The sequence below is a fragment of the Melitaea cinxia genome, chromosome 21, assembly GCF_905220565.1.
Source record: "Melitaea cinxia chromosome 21, ilMelCinx1.1, whole genome shotgun sequence".
In the NCBI taxonomy this organism is placed as follows: Eukaryota; Metazoa; Arthropoda; class Insecta; order Lepidoptera; family Nymphalidae; genus Melitaea; species Melitaea cinxia.
The window spans coordinates 10,122,353-10,147,845 of NC_059414.1; the positions used below are offsets into that span (position 1 = coordinate 10,122,353).

Below are 25,493 nucleotides of genomic sequence, written 5' to 3' on the forward strand. Positions count from 1 at the left end.
GGCGTTAGTAGCGTATTGTGGGTTCGATTCCCAGGTGTACTGGGCGTCGGGACAAGTACGTGAACACTTAAAGACAGCCACTTCTAAAATGAAGGGAGGTCCGTCATAAAAATTGGACGGAAAGAAAACATAGGAGTGATCTTAGTAGTAAGGAGAATTTATAGGGGAACAGGTATTCGGAATAAAAAGGCTAAGTAATGTTTACAATAATAATAATACAACTAGTTCTTTTACCTTAAAAGAATACTTTTAGCACATTTGTAAAAGAATATTTAAGAAATAAGACAAATATCTATAACGCATTAAATACATAATAGGTATTATATATTTAGTAGGTATATAGGTACTTATATATGATTGACCTATTAGCGAGGTTGCCAATCCTGCTTCTCGTGATTTCTACTCCAGAGTGATAAGTTTGATTTCCAACACCAATCTAAATGTAATATGGACTATGTATTGTGTATACATAAAATTATAAAAAATATATTGGTATTTATATCAGTTGACTGTTACCAAGGGCGGATTCAGGTGAGGGGGTCATGGGGGCTTAAATAAAATTATGTATGTACCTATAAATTGTAAATTAATTCCATAGAAGTATTTCTTACACCGCGAAATTACGTGCAATTGAAATAATAATGTAATGTTTTAATCAGCTCTGAAAAATAATCAATTTCAATGTTCACATCCCTATTATTATAGCTAACTACATTATAATATTTACCCGTAAAATATAAAATAATATAATGGTAGAGTAAAGAAATCAGAGCATTGAGAATACTAAATGTTTTAAGCTATTACATAATAGGGACGGTCAACCCTCGGTCACTGAAAAGTTATTTTAAACAATTTAATGCCACGACGGGTCAAAACTGACCCTCGAGAAACATTAAATCAAGCTCAAAGGGCTGGTTGTTTTATACTTTAACCGTTTTGTACCGTTATCGGTAAATTTGATCGTATATCTTTTAAAGGGTACGTAAAGATTTTCTTTATTTTTTAAGAGTTATTAGTCCCTAAACTGTAGTTATTTTTAGATAAGGGAACTATGGGTTTTAATTTTTTTTGTGATTTTATTTATTTCGGTTAGCTTGAAACTTTTAAATGCAAACCAAAATATTGACGAAAATATGCAATGCATTGAACAAAGAAAAACTATTTTTATCAGTTTTTAATATATACCAGATATATTCACTGAAATATTTTAATAACTACATATTAAAGGTTTTATCAGTTACCTGTTATCAAATTCAACTACAATTTTTTTAAATGCAGAAAAAAGCAGCAATTTCTGTAATATAGCCCTTTCAGCAATAATATAGAATAAAATCTTAAAAAGAGCACAAATAAAAAAAAAAAATGAAAAACGTGAATGCTCCTATGATTTGTATGCTTCGTGCAATGATTTTGACAAAGTTTCAAGACGCGAAAACATTACAGCTTCGTCACGAACATTTCCAAATGACCTTACTCAGGTGACAATAAAGCTGAGTCTCTCGGGTAGTCGGTAATCTAACTCGATCGTAAACCAGGCCCATCAGGGAACCGCTTACTCCGCACCTCGGGTTTAGCGCCCCTGGCCGTAAACTTAAACTTAGCTACTGCCTTAATGTAGCTACTTTTTGCATTTTATTGTTAATGACATTTTTATTTGTACAAAAGGTTAAATTAAACAAAATGTTTTTAAAGAAAACAATAATATTTTTGTCAAATTTACATTGATGAGTATCGACATAATAACGGCTTTAACTTTGAATAAATTTTATTTCAATGTAATTACATACTCGTACTAAGAAGAGTTTGTGAACTGTAGATAACAAGACACTAGAGGCTTGAATTAAATTAATAAATATTATCAATCACGGCGTTAATTGTGTAACAAGCCACAAACATCAAAAATAAAGTATTTAGCTGTATTGGTATTTAAAAGAAAACGAGAAATGACGAGGCAGCTAATGACTGAGAAGGGATGCTAACAATAAGCCTTAATTTTTGCTTCTCTACTGTGTAGCTACAGTAGTAAAGAATATAGCCACCCCCTCTCTTCCCGTGGGTGTCGTAAGAGGCGACTAAGAGATAACACAGTCCCACTCCCACCATGGAACAAAGCCGACTGATGGCGGGATAACCATCCAACTGCTGGCTTTGAAATATACAGGCCGAAGACGGGCAGCAGCGTTTTCGGTGCGACAAAGCCAGTCCTGCGGTCACCAACCCGCCTGACCAGCGTGGTGACTATGGGTAAAACACACGAGTTCACGCCATTTCTGCCGTGAACTTGTGGAGGCCTATGTCCAGCAGTGGACTGTGATCGACTGAACTGATGATGATGATGATGATGGTTTGCTTCTCTCCTTATAAAACAAATATAGTAAAGTAAAGTAGTACCAATTACACACCAAATTTTAGTACTATATGGTACTAATATAGTGGAGTCAAGCCTCTAAAAGTTGTTCAAACACTTGCTACTAACCCTAGCCTGTAAAAGATGTTCCTTCACTCTGACACGCTTGTTTAATTCAAATTACTCAATTTAGTCTGAAATACGAGTGTGCTTTAGACCAATTGTACCACACGACTGAAGCAAAACTTCCTTAGGAATAAGCCTGCACTGTGTCTTACATATGCGAAACATACCTGGCTATGAGAGAAAGAGAGAAAGAAAATATGTGCTCGCTGTGCTCTCTTGCTTCGTTTGTCTCGCTCGATCACACTTTTCGTAACGCTCGCGTCACGCATTCACCAGCTTACTCTCCAAGTCAAATGTGCGTAAAGAAGTGTTACTTCAGTAAATTTATGTGATCAAATTAAGATACATAAAAAATTGAGGTTCTCATAATCGTAGCATTTTTAAGCATTATATTTAATGAAATGTCTACAACTTACGAAAAAAGATAGAAAAACAGAATTTGCTTTAATCAATGATATGTCATTAACCTATTACGAGAGATGTTAATATACTGTAACTAGACATCCCACTTGATTTTACCTACACAATTTGTTGGCTACTTTTCTGACGAGACGAGTAAAAAAATTACAAAAAAAAGTGCAAAAATGTTCATTTCTTTGCAACACGCATTAAATATATAAATTAAAAAAATATTAGTTTGTATTAAAGCATGTAATATTTTTTTACTGCAAACAACTTTATTTATTGAAACTTACGTAAATGACTAAATATCGCTATGTTAAAATTCTTTGCATACCAAGCGTCTCGTCCTCATTAAAACAAATTCATTAGCGACCCCGCCCGTGGGAGTGGCGTTCTACGGAACACCCACCTGCTAACTTATTACGATTTAACAGTAACTTTTATTAAGGAAAGAAATGTGCTTTTAAAATTATGTTTAAGTGAATTTTTGTACTGTAATGAGTTTTATACAAATATTTATTTTGTTAAAATGAATTTTATTATTTTGTTTGAAGATATTTGTTAACGATATTCTATCTTTTTATTTATGAAATAGTGTTTTTGAATAACACTTTGTAGTAAAATTGAAACTACTTATACTCATCGTATAATTAAATTCTTACATTTTCTAAGCTATCCAAAAATATAGACGCGATCATTACGATTTCTAAAAATTAAGCACAGTACATATATAAAAAGAACCTTACATGCTTGAAATTAGTAAAAATTACATGACGTTTATTTTCGTAAAAAAGCACATATTTACCTATATATCTTTTATAAACATTGTAATAACCATAACTAATACTTATATTATAAACAAAAAAATTAACCTAAATTTACTTGGTAACCATTTAAAACACCCATAACTAACATAAAATCTCTTTACAGCATCCTAGAGTTAAGAAAAGAAAAAAGTCGTGACGCCGCTCGTTCCCGGCGAGGCAAAGAGAACTACGAGTTCTACGAACTAGCGAAGATGCTGCCTCTCCCTGCTGCCATCACGAGCCAGCTAGACAAAGCATCAATCATAAGGCTGACGATAAGCTACCTCAAATTAAGGGATTTTTCCGGACATGGCGATCCGCCGTGGAGTCGCGACACGCCGCCTACGAGTAAAACTTTAAAAGGTTTGTCAATGTTTTATTATTTTTACAATGAAATTAAATTTATCAAATATTATAATATCACTATAAGGCTCATGTTATTTGTAATAAGAACTGAACCAAAGAAGGAGAGTGTGAAAAGAATATAAAGTAACAACAAATTAGGAGTACAATATTTTTGGAAATTTTGACAGGGACTTTTTTTAAACTCCGAACTAAACTGTAGTGAATTAGACTGCAAAGGCCCTAATACTGTCAGAAAACTTAACTAAACACATTACTATATCAACTTCGATCATGCTATACCAGAACACTTCTATTTGTTGTAAAACTTACGACATTATACTTTTATCGACTAATTCATTCCGTCTCATATGGTTCAAATAATACAATTTTACAGTAGTATAAATTAAAATAGTACAACATTTTACTCAAAGACAACGTCCCTCCCCTCAAAACTATGCAAAATGACTGAGTGGCTTTAAAATAACGGAGGAGGGTTCGCAAATCAGATTTCCCTTCGTCAAGTCATTGTCGGTGCTAACCGTGTTACGAGCGGTACAGGCAGTTTAACAAGATTTAGACTGTACAAGTTTTAACCGACTTGATAAAAGAGGGTTATGTGTTTATAGAATTTACATCTACTTAATTATGTAGGACAATGCGTTGCCACAACGGTCACACCACTGGTTTGGGTTGGCGGCCACTTGGTTGTTGCGCTGGCGGTTGCTAAACTTATCGTTTAATTTTTTTTGTATGTAATAATTAAAAAATTGATTTATCATTTAATATTATATTTTCTATGAATGTGTGTAATGTAGTATTCGCCATGTTTATCTACTCTAATTAAGAGAAATAATCTAATTCGGTACGCACTCAATTATCTTCCACTAGTATTCTTTGGGGTAAATTTATTTAAAGGATCAAATTATTATAGATTTGTAACTTATTATTCAATATAAATAAAATTGTTATATATTGTAAATTATTATAAATCGTATAATTTATTTTATACCTGGTTTTAAAAAAAAAGAAAAAATTAAAAAATAATCTATATAAATAAAAATCTATTAACTTTTGACAGAACGAAGTCTGTCCGGGCAGCTAGTACATATATATAAATATATAATATAAATATTACGCCCAGACTCAGGCGGGAATCGAACCAATAACCAGCGGAGCAGAAAGCGAGCTACTACAAACTGCGACAAAGGGCTAGTCAAAATCGGCTAGTCGATAGGACAAGTTGACCATATTAACTTAATTATCAAAAAATTTGTAAGGGGATTAGAGAATCCAAATTTATATGTTTCACAAATATCTTATGAAATTGTATGTTACATGCAAATGAAATATAAATCGTAGTAGATTAGTTTGCAAAACTGCATATATATTTGCTACCGTCCTACATGTGACAGAGGTCAGTGAGACGTAATAATTTTTATTTGGCAAAAAGAAAAAAAACTCAACTAAATCACAAACATTGACAAGCGAAGCGTGCACGCAAATAAAGACGCCTCGGGGACTCTGATTCACCACAATACTTCAAATAAATAAATTACCTATACGCTATCGGGAAAAAATACTAAGATTTGTTTTACTGTGCAAACGTGACACATTGTATGCGGTTGATTGTCAAATGCGCTGGCATTGTGTTTTGGAGATATTTATAGGTATTTTTATGACAAATACACTATTATATTGTTTCATTTTAAATTCCCATATGTTATTTAATATTACCTAGTGAGTAAGTGGACTGTATTAATATTATGAAATAATGATTATTTTCATAATTACAATGGAAAGTATCGACTACTTTCAAAATAGTAATGCATTCTTGATGATTCTTCTCATTAGATTCTACGTTATGAATCTGATTGCAGATTCAAATTCCTTAGCATTCTATTGTACAACGTAATTTGATTAACATATTACGAAATATTCATAATACATCGTTGCATTTGATAACTGAATATAACAAATATAATACAAAAAATTATGTTATATATGAATATTTCTACACGCCATATATGATGATGCTATGAATACGATATAACAGAGAGTTTTTTAGTGGGTGAGCTTCAAATTCGTAACAAGTGTACCAACATACCGCCCCGCGCAAATCCAATTTCGTTCCCTAATACGCTTAATGCGACCGCGGAGCGAATCACTACGTATGCCACTGTCATTTTAACTCAATTTTCAAACCCACCTATAGTCTATAGCGGTATTAAAATAAAAAATATTCGACAATAAAACTTGCGCATTTAGGGGTGTCAAAATTGTAGAGCAAAATGTTTTGGGGCAATGGAGTTTCCAATATGCTCACGTAAGCAATAAAGGAGGGTACTTTGAGAAAGTACAACGATTTGTAAGTAAATGTCACCTGTGAGATTTATATGATGTACATTTATATTGTAGGACGTTTTTGTTTAAGCTACTTATTTTTCCGTATTGTGAAATAATGCGCTAAATATATTATGAAGTATTTTCAAAAATCATTTAAAATTATACATACGATTACTGAACGATTTAATTAGGGTTTATGATATAAATTAAAAACCATTCAACTCTATCTAGTTTAGTACATAGATTTATGCTTTTATTATGAGAAATGTCTTTTAATTTAAACCTAAATAACTTCAACGCTAATTTTATTAAAATTTAAGTAAATGAAACTGCAAATATAGTGAATTATTTGAATGTGCCTAGCAACCGTTGTCCGTTGAGGAAAAACGGGTTGTGGTACTGATATTTCATTAAAATGTAAGATTCATGAAATAATTTTACTATAAAGAATTTCTTCTTGGATTAATCTCTTCTTGGATTATTGTTTTCCTACATCTAAAAATATTTTATGTATCAAATCAATTCATAATCCTGATTAAAATATATTTATTATTACAGAATGAAATATTTTTTCTCAACATTAAAACGATGTTTAATATCTGTAAAGTAAATTGTAAACGACACCGTCGCTAATAAAACATGTAATTATTCGCCGGGGCCATCCCCCGGTGTAACAATGGGACGCGAATTGGACCAAAATTTTTAATCTAATCAATTAACAATCAGTGCAAGCGATATACCGCTTGTTAGTGTTGCTTATTTGGCGAACGTGACTTGGTTTATTCAAATCGTTGGGGTTCGTTTGACGATTTTGTCTGGCCCGTTTAATTGGTACACCACTTCGGTACTAGCTTTGGTTAAAGTTTAATATTCGCTAAGAGTCTCGTGTTGATGAAGTACGTTGAAGTACGGATGTAACGATATCGCGTTGAATTAAGATTTACGAATATCTCTTTAACTTAACTTTCTTTTTTTCCTACATTATCATTCAAATCGCTAACACATTTATTTGTTGATGATAATTAGTGTAATAATTATTTAATAATTTTTTACATGCTTTACATTTTTACATATCTCGGTCAAACTTAAAATTCTATAAATGAATCGAAAACTTTTTTAAAATAACCGGGAACAGTCGGAAATATTAACAGTTTTCAAACTATTTATGATAAAATATAACCCTACAATTATTTCAGAAGAAAATCCTACTAGGGGCCGTTGAGTGTGAAGCGTTTATTTATTTATTCACTTACTAGATATAGTGAAGAATATCTTTTTAACATTTAAATAATGCTTAAAGTTAATCGAAAGAAGTTACAAATAATTCTAATACAATGTGACTAATTAATATTTTAATGTAAAGTTCGACCGCCTGAGTGAATTAAAAAAAAAAAAAAGAATTGAAATAACTTTAGTTAAGACCATTTTGTGCATTACTTTTTACGAAACATTTGTAGAGCTCTACAAAATTTTTAATTTGAATGAATCTAAAATTTAAAAAAAATATAGATTATATATATATCGTAAATAAGATGTATATATTCTGTGCTGTGTTTTCCGAAACTGTCATTTATTCTTAAAATAATTTCTTACTACTTTTGGTTTAAGTGTTGCAGTAATTACATCTACATTTATCTCTGCAATCTTACATCGTTATCGCAATGTTATCTTGATCTATTAACAGGCTTAATGAAGTTCTTAAATACTTATAGCGTTGGATACTTCTACCGTAAAAGGTCTATGCATTGGTCCAGTCAATTTCTCGCTCCATTACAAACACCATGAATATGGATTTTTTCTTCCCATTTGGTGTTTTTCTTTTATTTTAAAATACCTTCAATCTAATTATGGAAATATTTATGGCTACAACTTAGTATCCATAAAAATAAATGCCATTTATTTCGTGTTTAGAAGCATTTGAAGTGATGACAGATAATTTTGGTGTGATAAATGGTGTTAAAATAATCATTTAAAGCTCAAAAGCTTATAACAATTAGGACTAATTATTATTATCTTATGAAGACACATATGTATAAATATTCAGATCGGAAGTAAATATTAGTACGTATATGAGTACATTGGTAATACACTGGAAATCAAATGCATTGTTTCTGTAAAAAATAGAATACATATCTAGGTAAATATATTTTAATGATGAAAAAAAAAAATACGAGCTGATAATCCACAGTTACAAATGCATTAAAGGGTTTTAAATTTATATGACATTATAATTAATTAGCATATGTGTTATGTCAAAGAAACTACTGGGTATTAATGAATATAGCGTTCAAGTGTAACAATATTATGATTCCTAATTATCTATATAGGCTTCATCCGTCTTTTACAGCGTTTCTTTGGCTAAGCGACTTTAATTAATAACATTATAACTGTAGATAAGAATAATTTTTTCGTAAGTGTCATATAAATTTTAGCGTGCTAATCTAATATATAAAATTCTCGTGTCACAGTTTTTAACCGACTTCCAAAAAAGGAGGAGGTTCTCAATTCGACTGTATTTTTTTTTTTTTTTTTTTTTTTTGTTTGTTACATCAGAACTTTTGACCAGGTAGACCGATTTCGACAAATTTTGTTTTAATCGAAAGGTGGTGTGTGCCAATTGGTCCCATTTAAATTTATTTGAGATCTAACAACTACTTTTCGAATTATATCTAATAATGCGTTTTTACTTGACGCTTTTTTCGTCGACCTACGTTGTATTATACCACATAACTTTCTACTGGGTGTACCGATTTTGATAATTCTTTTTTTGTTGGAAAGGGGATATCCCTAGTTTGGTACCATGATAAGGAAACCAGGATCTGATGATGGGATCCCAGAGAAATCGAGGGAAACTCTTGAAAATCCGCAATAACTTTTTACTGGGTGTATCGATTTTGATAATTTTTACTTTAATCGAAAGCTGATGTTTATCATGTGGTCACTTATAAATTTTATCGAGATCTGATAACTACTTTTTGATTAATCTTTGATAACGCGTATTTACTTGACATTATTTTCGTCACCTTACGTTGTATTATACCTCGTAACTTTTTACTGGGTGCACCGATTTTGACGTTTCTTATATAAATTAAAAGCTACTATTCGTCACGTGGTCCCATTCAAATTTAATTGAGATTTGATTAGTAATTTGTGAGTTATATCTAATATTGCGTATTTACTTGACGGTTTTTTCGTCACCCTACGTTGTATTATACGTTATATCTTTTTACTGGGTACACTGATTTTAATCTTTTTTGTATAAATTAAAAGCTAATACTTGTCATGTCGTCCGTTTTAAATATGATTGAGATATAATGAGCAATTTTTGAGTAATCTTTGATGACACGTATTTACATGACGATGTTAAGACGACTGTGGTCATGTTCAATACTTTGCCACAACGCCATCTATCAAAATTTAATGAAATTACTTCGTTCACTATCGATCAAATTACAATATTCCACTAGAGTAGAGAGTAGCAGTTTATTCGTTATAAATATATTTGAGCTTTTAATTTTTGAGTTATCGCTAATACTGGGTATTTACTTGGCTATTTTACGTCGACCAACGTTATATTAACCTCATTACTATTTTACTGGGTGGACCGATATCGATGATTCTTTTTTTAATCGATAGGTGGTGCTTGTCATGTGATCCCATTTAAATATAATTGAGATTTGACTCGAACTTTTTGAGCTATATCTGATATGGCGTATTTACTTGACTGTTTTTGGAGTTTTCTCCTTAAGAATCGATTTTCATTTAAGGCCCCGGAATGAAAAAATTGAACAGTAAAATCTACTGAACGAATGACCTTGTTAGAGATGGCGTTCAGACGTTTTCTAATAACGCAATTAGGTTCCGATAGATGGCGTTATTGCATTCATTTATTTACAATTTGATATAGTAATAATATATTTCTTAGACTAGTAAGCCTTTTTGTGCCTATTTAGACAGTTGATCTGAAGGGGTAAAGTCCAGTCGTGCATCGGAGCTGTGTGAAAACATGAACATTACATATTTTTAATAAAAAAGACATAAACCGTAATTCAATATAAATCCGCTTCAACTAAAAAACCCGCCGTAATAAGCGATGTCAGCGCTTCGCGCGAATCGAGGACGGGCCTTTTATGAAATTTCTGCCTACAATCATGTCGCTAACAAAATGTTAGAAATAACAGTAGAACATTATATAATTCTACAATTTTATAATGTCGCGTTATATGGAATACGAACAAAATATTACTATTTTTTCGTCGATCTACGTTGTATTACTCTTCGATGTAATTGAAGTCGGTTTTTTTTTCGTTTGCGAGCAAACACAATTATCGTTGCCATACTCCTCCGAAACGGCTTGACCGATTTTGATGAAATTTTTTGTGCTTATCCGGTATCTATGAGAATCGGCCAACATCTATTTTTCATCCCCCTAAATGTTAGGGGTAGTCCACCCCTAAATTTTTATTTTTATTTTTTAGACAAAATTTTTAATTTCTATTTTTTTATGATACAACATACAAAAATACATACAACCCTAAATTTTCATAATATATATGGCAAAACAACGTTTGCTGGGTCAGCTAGTATTTATATACATTTTACTTACACTAACACAGTTGAGTGGTATTATATGAATATGTGTTTTCACGAAACGTTTTGAAGGCACAATTTATTAACCAACGAATTTCAATGAATAAGTTTAGCTCTTGAGAAATATACCAAATCACAGTAACATTTACTTTACCACCCAACAATATTTCCAATGAGATTTCGAGATAGGTTTTATCAAATAACCACTACTTTCTAATAACCAATGCGTATTTCTACCTTACCGTGGTAATATAAAATTGATAGCTCTCCACACATGAGAGTGTACGGTGAAAATAGCAGGCAGGCTATCTTAGAATCTAAACACATAACTCAGCGAAACGCAATATTTCTCAATACAATAACAAGAGACAAGCAGATAAATTCGACAAATTAACTTGGTGGTAAACACATGTTTTGTTCCCCATATTGTCGTTTGGCGGCAGCACCTTTGATTTATTGCAGTAGGGTGTTGGTGTTCGTGGATATCAGACGTGGTGTATGTTAACAAGTTTTTGACTTTTCATTTTTTATTTATTGTATTAAATATTAAATTATTTTGTTACAGCGGTAGATTCATCGTCAGAAAAAATGAATTAAGGATTAAAGATTTGGAAACGTATACCAATAAGGACATGCTTGATGTACTTTACACTGATAATAAATGCAGCTATGCCTCATTACAACAAGTGAATATTATGAAAGGCTTATTACTGTAGTAATCACAAAGATTGACTCAGACTTTTACACATAAATTATATGTCGTGCGTGATTAGTGAATGCAAATTCAGGCCCTATCATTCATAGTAGAAACGCCTATTCACAAGAGTAGGACGCTTAAGTTTAATTATAGTACAGAGCAGTACTATCAAAAACATTAGTATTACATGATTATAAAAATCATATGAAAGAAAAATGACCCGCCCGCTATAATTCCAGTTCCTAATACACGTTTATCGTAAATCATAGTACGGAACATCTGCCAGAGAAATAGAAAAATAACAATAAATAAGGGAAAATGTGTCGCGACTTGGGCACAGGCGAAATATTGGTATTTCACAATTTTTCGTTCGTTTCGTTTCATTTAGTATTACTTCCCAAGCCATTTTTCAATTAGAAACTGGAAATATTGAAATCGTCTGTTACTATAATGTTTTTTGATTGTCACATTCTTATTTATGTAAGACATATTTTAAATTTCTATTTACGCAATATGGTATTATAAAGACGACTATAATCAATTTAAATTATAAGTTTGAACATTATTAAGATTCTGTTACCAAAGACTCTTCTATAATAATAAACAAAAGAGTATATATGCGTGTGTGTGTCAAATACGTGGTAGAGTGTGTAATGTTTTTTCATTGTATAACGTATTTTTATGCATAATTTAAAAAAAAATATTAGCATTCTGCACTCCTTCTATCACTATCTTCTTCTATACAAAACTATAGGCATTCAAAATTTCATATTCCTCCGTCCGCGCAATTTTCGTAAAAAGGGGTACAAAGTTTTTGATTTACGACCTAATATATAGATAGATACTCTGTAATTAAAAAGGTAATTATTTAGAATAAAACCTGCGCTAAATTTTAGACTCGGCTTGCTAAAATAATAATATTACTATTACCAATTTCATGCTGGACGTTTTGGACGATTTCGAAACGCGGAATAAACATGCAGATAGATATTAAATGTTCTAAAGATATTGTAATACCGACAAGAAGTTTATATCTTTCATTACCTCGTAAATAAGATTAACTAAGTTCTTCAATCCTTTCAACCATCCATACAATAGATTGGTCTCATTCAATAAGTTAACCCTTCCTAAGCCATCTTTAATGAACTCTCGAACCCCCATACGTATTATTAATACGAAAAAAAAACTTCATTAAAACATGCTTCTTTTATTATATTTTCGATATTTAAAAATAGTTTTTATTAATTAATAGTTTTTGTTTTATAGTTAAAAAATATTCTAATATACATTCACAAACAACATAGCAATAAAACAAACATTAATAAAATTACATTTAATAATTACAACGGGAAAATACTGAAAGCAAACAATATAGAGTAAAATAAAAAAAATGTTATATTAATTATATTACTATATTCTTCATGTTAAATAATTATAGAGGTTGACATTTTGTTTTATATAAAGTAAAGTCAGTTCAATTTCAATATGTTTAAAATATTCAAAATAAATGTGTTTGGTACAACGAAACAGTTGTATGAAATTCAATATTTTATTTACATGGAGAATCAGTAGGAAATTTTTATATCAATACTAAACCTATACTCGTAGTTCGCGTTTATTTTCAATCCACAGTTGTTGGCAGACCGTTTTTGCTCGTCCCTCTGTCGGTGCATCACAATCATCGCTCGGCATTCTATATTGACAGTACGTGGTCTGAATGCTGCAGCATTTTCCGGGATTTTGTAGCCATTTTTATATCGTATCGATCGTCGGTCGCTACGACCCCGGCAGCCGGTTGAAGGGTTATCCGCCCGTATAATTGGCTAGTTAAATTCATTATTTTCTCTATCGTGATTTTTTTTTTACTGTAATAAGGTTGTGTCCAAGCATATGGGCGTTTGTATGGTTAACGATGTTTTAATTTTTTTTCTTTATAATTGTCATTAAGGTATAGGCAGTGTACAAAATTAGACATATTACAGCTTTATTGTAAGTAAAGATTATGGTTAGTAGATTTTTTTAATATATATTATAGTGACCCGTAGGTTTATGTACATATTAATAGTATATACTACTACAAATTATTTACATGTTTTTCAATTTTTAGTAATTAATAATGACGTCACATGGGACACTTGCTTGCTGTGTGGCTGCGGCACTAAAGAATTTAGCCACCCCCTCTCTTCCCGTGGGTGTCGTAAGAGGCGACTAAGGGATAACAAGGTTCCACAACCACCTTGGGATTAAGAAGCCGACCGATGGCGGGATAACCATCCAACTGCTGGCTTTGAAATACACAGGCCGAAGACGGGCAGCAGCGTCTTCAGTGCGACAAAGCCAGTACTGCGGTCACTAACCCGCCTGCCCAGCGTGGTGACTATGCAAAACACATAAGTTCACGTTATTTTTGGCGTAAACTTGTGGAGGCCTATGTCCAGCAGTGGACTGTATAGGCTGTAATGAATGAATGAAAAATGGGACACTTCCTTTTTATAAATGAACAATTTAATTTAATACATAGGAAGCTATATGAAAAAGACACAGTAAATAATGTATAAAAAGCAGCAAGTCAATAAAAGTATAGTTTTGATAAAAATACTCGTTCTCGAAGTAAAACCACAAAGGGCGGTAATTCTTCATTAGTTAGTTCGGTTCCGGTCAAGTGCCCGAGGGTTCGTAATCAACGCGTGTTGTATTATTTTTAAGGGAGAAATAACTCTCAGGGTGTTTCTTAGAATCGGTTTTAGTTTTGTATAATTTTTGAAAGATATCATATCAATATTTCTGAGATAAAATATAAGTGATAGAGCAGTTTTTTTTTTGACGAGTTTAGGCCTATGATAACAATATACTTACATTTTTTGTTCCTATTATTCTATGAAAATTCAACCTGAAATAAAAAAAAAACATAACGTCTTTGCTTACATATTATTTTCGTAGATATCAATAAAATAATAAAATAAAATCTATAAGAGAAATCGAAATGTTTGTACTTACCTATAATTTTTTCTTATACTTAAAATATTAATTAAGTATAAAATACGCAAACATGTAAATACAATAATTCAACCCGAAGTAGTCTCTCAAAAAAGTCAAAAATTCGTTAATCTTACACCATAAATCTATCCGAGCGTCTTACGGGGCACCCTCAGTTTATTAGGCGTTGAGTTTTATTTAATTTCGCCCTGAGAAAACACCCCCGGTCAATGTTGGCACTGGCGCACATGTCGAAATGGACAAATACCGCTAAATTATTACCGGTCTACTTACACACGACGAAATTTGATACGAAGAGCTTTTATTGAGGAATCTTTTTACATAGCTTTATATTTTATGTATAAGTTTTATATATTGTGTAATTTATGAAGTAGCATATACTGGGTATCCGATAATAACATGGGAATTATAAGTATTTTTAAATTGAACTTTTTAGTTTACGTACGTAAACATGTTGTAAATAGCTTTTTTTTAGTAAGTACAGTGTAGTAGTACTAGTTTTATTAACGATTCGCTATGCCCGCGACTTTGTCCGCGTGGAACTTAAAAAAATAAATAAATTTATAGAATAAAAGTAGCCTCAATTACTCTTTATTACATCACCTATCTGCCAGTGAAAGTTCTGTCAAAATTGGTCCAGGCGTTTCAGAGATTAGTCGGAACAAACAGACAGACAGACAGACAAAAATTGTAAAAAATATTATTTTGGTATATGTATCGTGTATAAAATAAAATACATATGCATTTAGTAAAAATATTTTAATATTAAAAACAGACACTCCAATTTTTTATTTGTATAGATTCGATTAGTCTATAAGTTAAACAGCTTTCCGCTCCCGGCTTCGAATCCAAGGATTACACGATTTGACTATTTTATTTTTTCTTTTAAAATAAAGCCTATGTCAACAACGTATATATGTAGCATATATGTAGTGACAACGTAACAATTTCCAGTGTTAGAATTTTTAAAATCGTTTAGTTATTTAAAAAGTTAATATAGTAAAATAAATAAATATTCTATTTACCTTTTTATTCATTTATTTTTGTCCTACTACCTACTCAACACAATTTTATTTATAGTAAAAATGTACAATAAAATATACCTTAAACAACGTTTTACAATCAAACATGTGCCAAACAACATTATAATAACAAAAAAAAAACTAGTTTTAATGTGAAACTATTAATAATATTCATATAGACGCTTTAATTGCTTATATTTTCTCTTTATAACATTATATTGGTGTTATAAAAGGATCATATATTATACTTATCGATTAATATAAAATTACACCTATAAGTCGTAATACGTTGAAATTACACCCATTATGAGGTCGGAATCTGACTTAGGAGTAATACCGCACAGTTCCCGTAATGAGAAAATTATGCTGAGTCTTACCGGTCTTAGTAAAAATTTGTTCTTGGTTGGGGTCGATCGACTAATATAAATTGTTTTATTTATTACTTGTACTATCTTTACATTTTCCGTTTTGGTTGCATTACGTTAATGCTGATTAGGTGAAGGTGTAAAAATATACAGTTAATGTTACATTAATAATTGTAGCACCGGCTATGTGCTGGAGCTTGGTGCAATTGGAGCTGGTATTTACAATTAAAAATAAAATATACGCTTCCCTTAGCTTCAGCCTGTAATATCCCACTGCTGGATATATGCCTTGTTCCCCATGTAGGAGAAAGCTCAGAGCTTAATCCACCACGCTACTCCAATGCGAGTTGGAGGATAAAATATACAGTAATCATACACAACAACAACAAATAATGTTTTTTTTTATGTATTTCAAAATGACGTAAATAAAATGCACGCCACAGATCGTGTTCATCAAATCATGACTCAGAAGATGTATATGTTTATACCCATAAAAGGCCTTCAACTGACATTTAAACATTGTGCAAAAATTAAGGTAACATTTAAGTATTGTGATAAAATAAAAACCATTTTAAAACTATCCAACATTATAATCAGTACTTCGAAATATCAAAAATATAAATCGTTCAACATCACAGAGCATACAATCGTTTGACCCAATCTGCCCTGAAATTTTACACTGATAAAAAAAGTTCACATGCTACATTTGGGTATATATTTATACCGCGATGTCGCGATAGTCGGAGCGTGTGCTTTATTACGATTTAATTCAACAAACAGAGAGAACTACGCTTTGATATCGCCGACTTGAGCGGTAGGGTGAGTATGATGACGCTACTACGGGATACACTTCGTTAGCTTAGCTTCCTGTACACAACTAAAGATATATCTTATTTTTTATTTACATAATGAAAAAAAAAATTAACTGTTTTTTTTTGGAATTGAACTTATTTTTAATGAAACTTATTTCTTATAGTCATATTTTAGGACAACGTAAAATTTATAAAAATACGATGAAATATAAAAATTGAAATGAAAGAAGAAATGGAAAAGAAAGTCTATTTAGAATTTGTTGTTGTTAATTTAAACATACTATTTAAAAATGAACTATGATAAATGCCTAACTTATAAAATAATATATTGTTGACATAGACATATATTATTCAATATTCTTACTGATTTATATTGCTGAAAACAAAATCCATAAAAGTATCTTTTGCCTATTATATGATTATCGCCCATATTATTCCACTTTCAAATACGAATTATTATATAAATATTAGGAAAATGTGTATATTTAAAAACTAAGACTATCCATTTATTCGAAATTGATGCAGTCCCTACTAGTTGGTTAAAGTCATAGCACAAACGGTTCTGCTTTGTTTTGTTTGAAAAGTTACGGTTGACTTCTTATGACAAGGTTATTTAAACAATATGCATCTTGTATTTTACTAAGATACATTTATGTATGCACCTTTGAATATTCCTTTGTTCTGATACTCAGTGAAAGTTTTAACACGTAAATTATGATAGAAAAAAAAGTATCTTAAAGTTACTACTTTCCATAAAAGTCCACACGGTAGAACATGTATGTGTAGAAACTAAAAAATTTTCGCAACAAATTATTTTATTCGTTTTTATCTTTAAGATCAAGTACCAATAAAGACTTCATTTAACGTATATTTCTCTAACACTAAGGTAAAAGTCTGTATCTCAACAGTAAGGCTATGCTCTATCATTCGATTTAGACAAGACAAAGAATTGATAGATTTTTTACTTTCAAGTTGTTAACACATTAGTAATTATGAATACTTAAATGGTATCACAGCAAAGTGATAATCAGCTTTTCTGCACTAATTAAAGCTGCTTACGTAAGAAACTGTTCTATTTTTAATATAATTTATGTAAAATATAAATTTCGGGAAGCATATTTTTATCTTTTAAGCACACAGACAACAGTCATTCATAAATATAAACGTTTCAAGCTCCGAACCACGACGTCCTAGCTTTACTGGGCAGTCACAGGACTGTCGATCTGTAGTTTTAAGAAATAAATCGCCTATAGGACGCGCATAACTATAGTAAATGATGTATAATAAAACAAAAAACGTTACGTAAAACGTCAATTTTAACTTTAAACATAAAAAAAATTATAAATTAAAACGTTTCATCATGTCGACGGCCAGCGTGAAAACTCCGATAACATTACATAAACGTGATAGTCAGCTTTCTTGCACTAATATCGTAATATTGCGCTGGTCGTGCTTGTACGTCCGTCGGCCGCCTCACGAACTGAAGTCACGACGCGTTGTGTCCTTGTGACTGGTGTCACTTTCAATAACAAATGAATTGAATGATGTATGTTGAAGTGAAGTAGTGAATTGAAGTTTACGACTTTATTTCCTTCGTTAACATTTATGTTAAGTATGGTCTTATAACTTGTAATGTTACTTCCAGTGACTTTGTGTGCATTTAATATAAGAAATGTGAAACGAATATCTACACTTTAAAACATACAGATTGACTGATCCCTTAAAATCCAGAGTGAATTATAGAAACTAGACACATATAAAGTATGTAGAGCCCAGCCCACACATACCTATAAAAACACTAAATAAATTCTGATTTGGAGATTTTAATTCTAAGAGCTTATCTTATTGTGTGCCTAACAAACGATTTTATAGTCTGTCACATATGAAATTTTTAGCACGGCAGTAATTTTTAAGCTCTTCCAACCATTATTTTAGCACTGTAGTACTTTTTAAGCTCTTTCGAACTTTAAGGTAAATTAAAAAATTTACGCAAGAATAATTATTAATGTTAGCAATAGCTACTAACTATATGAAATAAAATAACGAGTGTGCTTTAGACCACACGACTTTTACGAAACGTAACTCTCCCGTTTTCTCTCTTCACTAACTCATATCTCCCTCTTAACGTCCCTTCCTCGCACGATCACACTTTTCGTAACGCTCTCGTCACGCTTTCGCCAGCTTACGCTCCAAGTCAAGCGTGCGTAAAGAAGTTTTACTATAAGAATCTAATATTAATTTTTAGTAATAGATACCGTTTAAAGGGGTCTGTAATGAACGTCCAATAAATTAAAGGTATAGTAGCTTAAATCATTGTCACCCATGTATATAATATATTATATTACACACACACACACACACACACACACACACACACACACACACAGAACCATTTACATTGACCATATGCTAGAATATATATTCCATTTTACGTGTAAATTTCAACAACGATAAGCAAAACTTAATTAAATTTACACAAAAACGCTCATCTCGAGTCCAGTAGATACGTAGAAGGGACTCGTGCCGCTACCGCCAGTTGCGATACCATCGGCGTCTCGGGTTACATCCTACTTTATGAACCCCTTTCTTGTCCTCGATGACATATTTTATTTTTTATAATATTATATTTCGACGTTATATTTTATTTACTCGGTAATGTTATGACTATATTTAATATGGCTATGACATTTAAGTTGTACACTCTTTCTGAAATAGGTTTCAAAATAAAAATTATTCCATTGACGCCGGTACAGGCGAGTGGTAGTACCTTATTGAAAAAATCTAGTAGTAATTTAAATTTTTACTAATCTCTTCTTAAGCTTGTCTTGGTCATACTGTCAAGCAGATACTTTTTTACCAAAATATTTGATTAAACATTTGAAAATTCACTAGTTTTAAATTTAGGATTTAAATGTGCGTCTTTTATTTAAATTAAATATCATAATATAATATTGTTGCAGGTGCTCAGAACAGGCGGACGGCTGCAGGGCTTGCGATGGAGCTGTTTGAGCAACATCAAGGCACGCATATACTTCAGGTGAGTTTTATATCCCACGTATTGAGTAATTTCCCATACCGGAGGAAATTTTAGATAAAACTCGTAAAGTCTATGTCCTAAATAGAATTTTCAGCTGTTTTAATAGCGATGTAAGGCACAGCAGGAAATGTCCTGCTTAAAATATGGAGCAGCGCGACTGGGGTAGTACCTCGACCTTACAGAAGATAACGGCTAAATAATACTGTTTTGAGTAAGGTGACCAGAGCTCCTGTGGGGAATCGGGGATGGTTCAGCAACGCGTTTGCGATGCTTCTGGTGTTGCAGACGTCTATAAGCTACGGTAATCGCTTACCATCAAGTGAGCCGTATCCTTGTTTGCCAACCCAGTAAAAATAAAAATAAAATATAATAAAATTCAACTATAGTTGGTTCTATTGCAGTCCACTGCTGGACCATAGGCCTCCCCAAGTTCGCGCCAGACATCCCGGTTTTCCGCAATCTTCATCCAGCCTACACCGGCAAAATCTTACGTAGATCGTTATTAAGACTAAAATATTACAACCCTCCCAAAATGTATCTTTCGTAAATGACCTATATTGTATCCAACATCTTAACAAGTAACTATAGCAGAAACTCCTTTGTAGGTCACTTTTAGGTAGATAGTTAAATACATTTTTATGGATATGATAAATTATTTTAAACCAAATATCGATTGGTATAAATTTTCCACAGAATTTCGACAAGTTCATTAGTATGTTTATTTTCATCACCACTAAGCGCTTTAAAACATAATCGAACTTGAATTCGTTACCCAATCGATCAACTTCATGCTTTTTATCATCTATACAATAGCATACAATACAATGGTCGTATACAAGAATGAACAAACATACAGAACTTACGAAAGAACAATTTAATATTTCGTCGATTTCACTAAAATTTCATAACGAAATTAATTGAATATATACTTTGTGGTACAGATTGTCAAGGGATTGATTGAAAGAAAAAAAAACTCGGTCAAGTGCGAACCGCGTCGTGATTTAGGTTCTGTATTCAACAAGCGTCTTGTATTGTTCAAGATATGGTTATAATTTCTTATTTATATATCTATTGTACCTAAAGTGCTCTTAAGCGAGATTACCTAAAACCCACTTAGTGAAAATTCGTCTCGCTTGTCGATATAGCTTTGAAATTTAGTTCGTAATATAACTATAATGGATCACATTTTTTATGGATCAAATATTACTTTTACTTCGAGCATAGAAAGTTTTAACTATGTCTATAAAACTTGTTATGTAAACAGCACGCCTTACCTGTTATTTGATGTACAAAAAATGTAGACCAGTGCATATTATTTGTTTATTTTTACTTTTAAAAATTGTCGCTTAGAATATTCATAAAAATATTTCGATAACTCCTAAAATCATTAAATATTAAAAAAAAAGAGAAATAAATAACAAGATATCCATGAATAGATATTTTATTTTACATTCAAAATGATTAATTATTTAGTTAAGCACTACAGCGTGAGATAGAGATTTATTGAACTTTATGTAACGCGTATTTTCAGAACTAAATCAGTCATAGTATGCTTATTAAAAGATCGGTGCCTGCGATTTAGTTCACGTTATTTTGTATAGCAACCAGCTTAATGTATGTAGCTGAAAATAATATGGTTCATTATCGCGTTATTGGATGAAACTTAAATAAATGAGAGATTGATGTAATGTTGTTCATCATCATCGTCATCATCACCATCGTCATCATTTCAGCCTATCGCAGTCCACTACTGGACATATGCCTCCACAAGTTTGCGCCAAAAAACACTCATGTGTTTTGCCCATAGTCACCACACTGGTCAGCCGGGTTGGTGACCGCAGATCTGGCTTTGTCGCACCGAAGACACTGCTGCCCGTCTTCAGTCTGTGTACTTCAAAGCCAGCAGTTGGATGGTTATCCCGCCATCGATCGGGTTTTTAAGTTCCAAGGTGGTAGTGGAACTGTGGTTATCCCTTAGTCGCCTCTTACGACACCCACAGGAAGGGAGGAAGTGGCTATATTCTTTACTGCCGTAACCACATAGCATACTGTTATTGGTTGATGACTACCCTTTTAGGACTGTTTATCATACCGTGAATCTTTCACACAAGCGAAACGCTTTCCGATGCAAGAAAGTCATGATTGAACTTCATGACCCTACTCAAATTTCAGTCTTTTTGTACTTTGTTAATATCAAATTAACGTTATATATGATGATTATGTCGTGGTTAATCATTTGCCTCCCGGTCCTGTCCATTTCGTGACTCGTTTAGGCCATTTTCTTCAGAAGAACGGGTGATGTGTCCTGTCCATTTCCACTTTAAACGCTGTGCGTGTTCTAATTCGTCTATCACTATGGTTTTGTGTCTGATTTTTTTAATATTGACTTTGTCGATGGTCTTGATGCCAAGGATGCTCCTCACCATAGTCCGTTGCAAATGTTTACTTTTAATTAATTATTGTCAAAGACTCCGTCAATCAGTTAATTGTTCTCGAAGTCAACGCTAATTATTTGCAATTGGTTAAGTAGTTCCGCCGCATCGCATACCGCATATAATGCGGTACGCTAAAAAATCGATTTACCTGTCATTCGATCACGTAAATTATAATTTTATGCAATCGAACTTGTATTATAACATTGTGGGTGTTGTGGTTTCTATTACGGATCGAAAACGGGTTAGTACGTGATTCCTTGCATTGGTCGTTTTTTTTTTAAATGCAACGTTGCGGTACAGTTTGTACGTTTTCGGGTAAAAAATAAGGACGTACGATACATGCACCGGATTGTTGAGGTCTGATCGATTTATTTTTATTGACTGTTATTGTTTGACTTTTTAAGATAACTTTCAATATTTTTGATAGGCGTTGTTTTTTTAAGTCGTCTCGTTGAAAAACTTTTCAACATATTTTTTTTAATATTGTTGAAACCCTACATATAATAATTTAACAGACTTTTTGGGCACAATTTGTAGAGACAATATGGTACAATATATGTGTCTCGTTTAAGAGATATTTAAAAAAAAATACAAGATATTTATACCGAATTAAGGATACTATAATTTAACATCAATGTAACAATGATTAAAGTAAAACAAAACAGATAACATGCATAACTTTGAACCAGACTCACGTCTAGAGAAATCGATGTAAAAAACTTTACTGGCGTTTCGTTTATTTTCGTTTTCTACCGTTATCATCGACCGGTTAATTGAAGTTTTCGTAAAAAACATTCATCTTAACAACTATTTTGTCAACTGTCTATCATTATGATTTACGTTGCTTTGAGAATATTGGACGTGGCAATTTTTTAGAGTGCAGAGTAATATTAAATTTTTAAATTTTTGTAACTTTAATGATTAAAAAATTGTATTTTTGACATGGAACTTTTTAGTACACTGCTAATTAATAATAACAAAGAATTGTGATGTTGAATATTAAAATAAAACCAATTTCACATCATAAAAAGTTCTTTTAGTAAAGAATATTAAAAATTATTAAGATATTTTATTGTATTTAAAACTTATACTCCTTACGAATATAAGAAGATAACTCGAAAAAGATAAGATATATTTACAGCATTTACAAATTATGCCTCATCCAATTAATTATATGTCCATGCTCTATCATAACAGTAGTTCCGTTTTTTACTATTTGTTTTGGTTTTTTATAACACCGACCGAACAGATTGATATGAACTTATTTTTTTAAATAAGATAAAAAATTGTTTGCAAAAACTAAGCTGTTGTAATACGTACTAATATTATGAGTATTAAATAAAGTAATAAGTAAATAATTTAAAAAAAAAAAAGATATATGAGGTTCTGATGAACTTAACATAATTATGTATACGTAGGTTTATCAGTAAGAAATTTTGAAAGATGTCGACTCTAAAAAGGAAATATATATTTTTATATTTTTTTGACGGCGCGTTGGCGCAGCGGTCACAGCACTGGTCGCGGGTTCGATCCCCGTTCACGACAGACATTTGCATTGGTCATATAGATGTTTATCGTGGTCTGGGCGGTTGTGCTTGTGTATTGTGTGTGTTTCCGGACCTCCGACACAGGAGATGATGATGATGATGATACATACTACCACATAGTGATTGAATAAATAATTTATTTTTAGTGTTATCTAATAGTATGTACATACATAATATGATGTAAGGTGTGAATTAAGCGATTAATTTTTATGTTTCAATATATTTCCTTTGTCCACAGTCTCTCGACGGGTTCGCGTTATCAGTAGCGGCGGATGGGAGATTCCTGTACATATCAGAAACTGTTTCTATATACTTAGGACTTTCACAAGTAAGTGCATTATATTAACTTAGTATAATTGCAAAGTTATTATATCATTTATTACTCGTCTATAACGCGTAGGATAATGACTTACAAGCCAACGTTTCCCAAATACATGATTTCGAAAAATAAAATTATACAACGATCCGGTAGAGCCTCATAGGAATGTATAAAACATACACCACTTTAGCCGATTGCAGTCCACTGCTGGACATAGGCCTCCACAAGTTCGTGCCAAAAATGGCGTGAACTAGTGTGTTTTGCCCATAGTCACCGCGCTGGGCAGGCGGGTTGGTGACCGCAGGGCTGACTTTGTCGCACCAAAGACGGTGCTGACCGTCTTCGGCCTGTGTATTTCAAGGTCAGCAGCTGGATGGTTGTCCCGCCATCGGTCGGCTTTTTAAGTTCCAAGGTGGTAGTGAAACTGTATTATCCCTTAGTCGCCTCTTACGACAACAACGGGAAGAGAGGAGTGGCTATATTCTTTACTGCCGTAACCACGCACCTAATACATACAAATCCATTAATTTTAAATAATTATAAAAATAAATGTATTTTTAGATAGATTTATTATAAAACTAGCTGTCAAAAGGTAATAGTAATTTTTTTTTAGTATTAATACCTTCCGTGCCTTAAGAAATATACATAAAAAAAAATTAGCAGAATCAGTTCGAGCCATTCTCGAGTTATGCGCTTAGCAACATTCATTTTTATTCATATAGATGTCAAAACGTTAAATAAAGAAAAATTAAAACAAGAATCTGTACTATCAAAATAATGCTATTGTAATTAGTCAGCTTTTTTTTCGTGAGGTTATATATGCGTGCTGTGTGGCTACGGCACTAAAGAATTTAGCCACCCTCTCTCTTCCCGTGGGTGTCGTAAGAGGCGACTAAGGGATAACAAGGTTCCACAACCACCTTGGAACTTAAGAAGCCGACCGATGGCGGGATAACCATCCAACTGCTGGCTTTGAAATGCACAGGCCGAGGACGGGCGGCAGCGTCTTCGGTGCGACAAAGCCCGTACTGCGGTCACCAACCCGCCTGCCCAGCGTGGTGACTATGGGCAAAACACATGAGTTCACGTTATTTTTGGCGTGAACTTGTGAAGGCCTATGTCCAGCAGTGGACTGTATAGGCTGTAATGATATATGCAATTTTCTTTAATTCCAATTACTGATTTAATCGTGACAATAAAACTTCTAGTATCTTGACGTTATCTATGAGATGCATATTAAGATAAATACTGCATTTTTATATAGTTTGCCTGACGTAAGAAAAGTCAAAGACAGACACGAGTT

The 25,493-nt window shown here is 32.3% G+C and overlaps 1 protein-coding gene across 1 annotated transcript in view; it reads left to right on the forward strand.

The window, feature by feature from the left end:
• Positions 1–25,493, forward strand: part of LOC123663850 (protein trachealess) — a 217,843-nt gene that overhangs the window by 171,114 nt on the left and 21,236 nt on the right. The window contains exons 5-7 of the mRNA XM_045598487.1: positions 3,806–4,044; positions 19,813–19,889; positions 24,110–24,199. Coding sequence (XP_045454443.1) covers positions 3,806–4,044; positions 19,813–19,889; positions 24,110–24,199 — 406 coding nt within the window. The remainder of the gene's footprint in view (positions 1–3,805; positions 4,045–19,812; positions 19,890–24,109; positions 24,200–25,493) is intronic.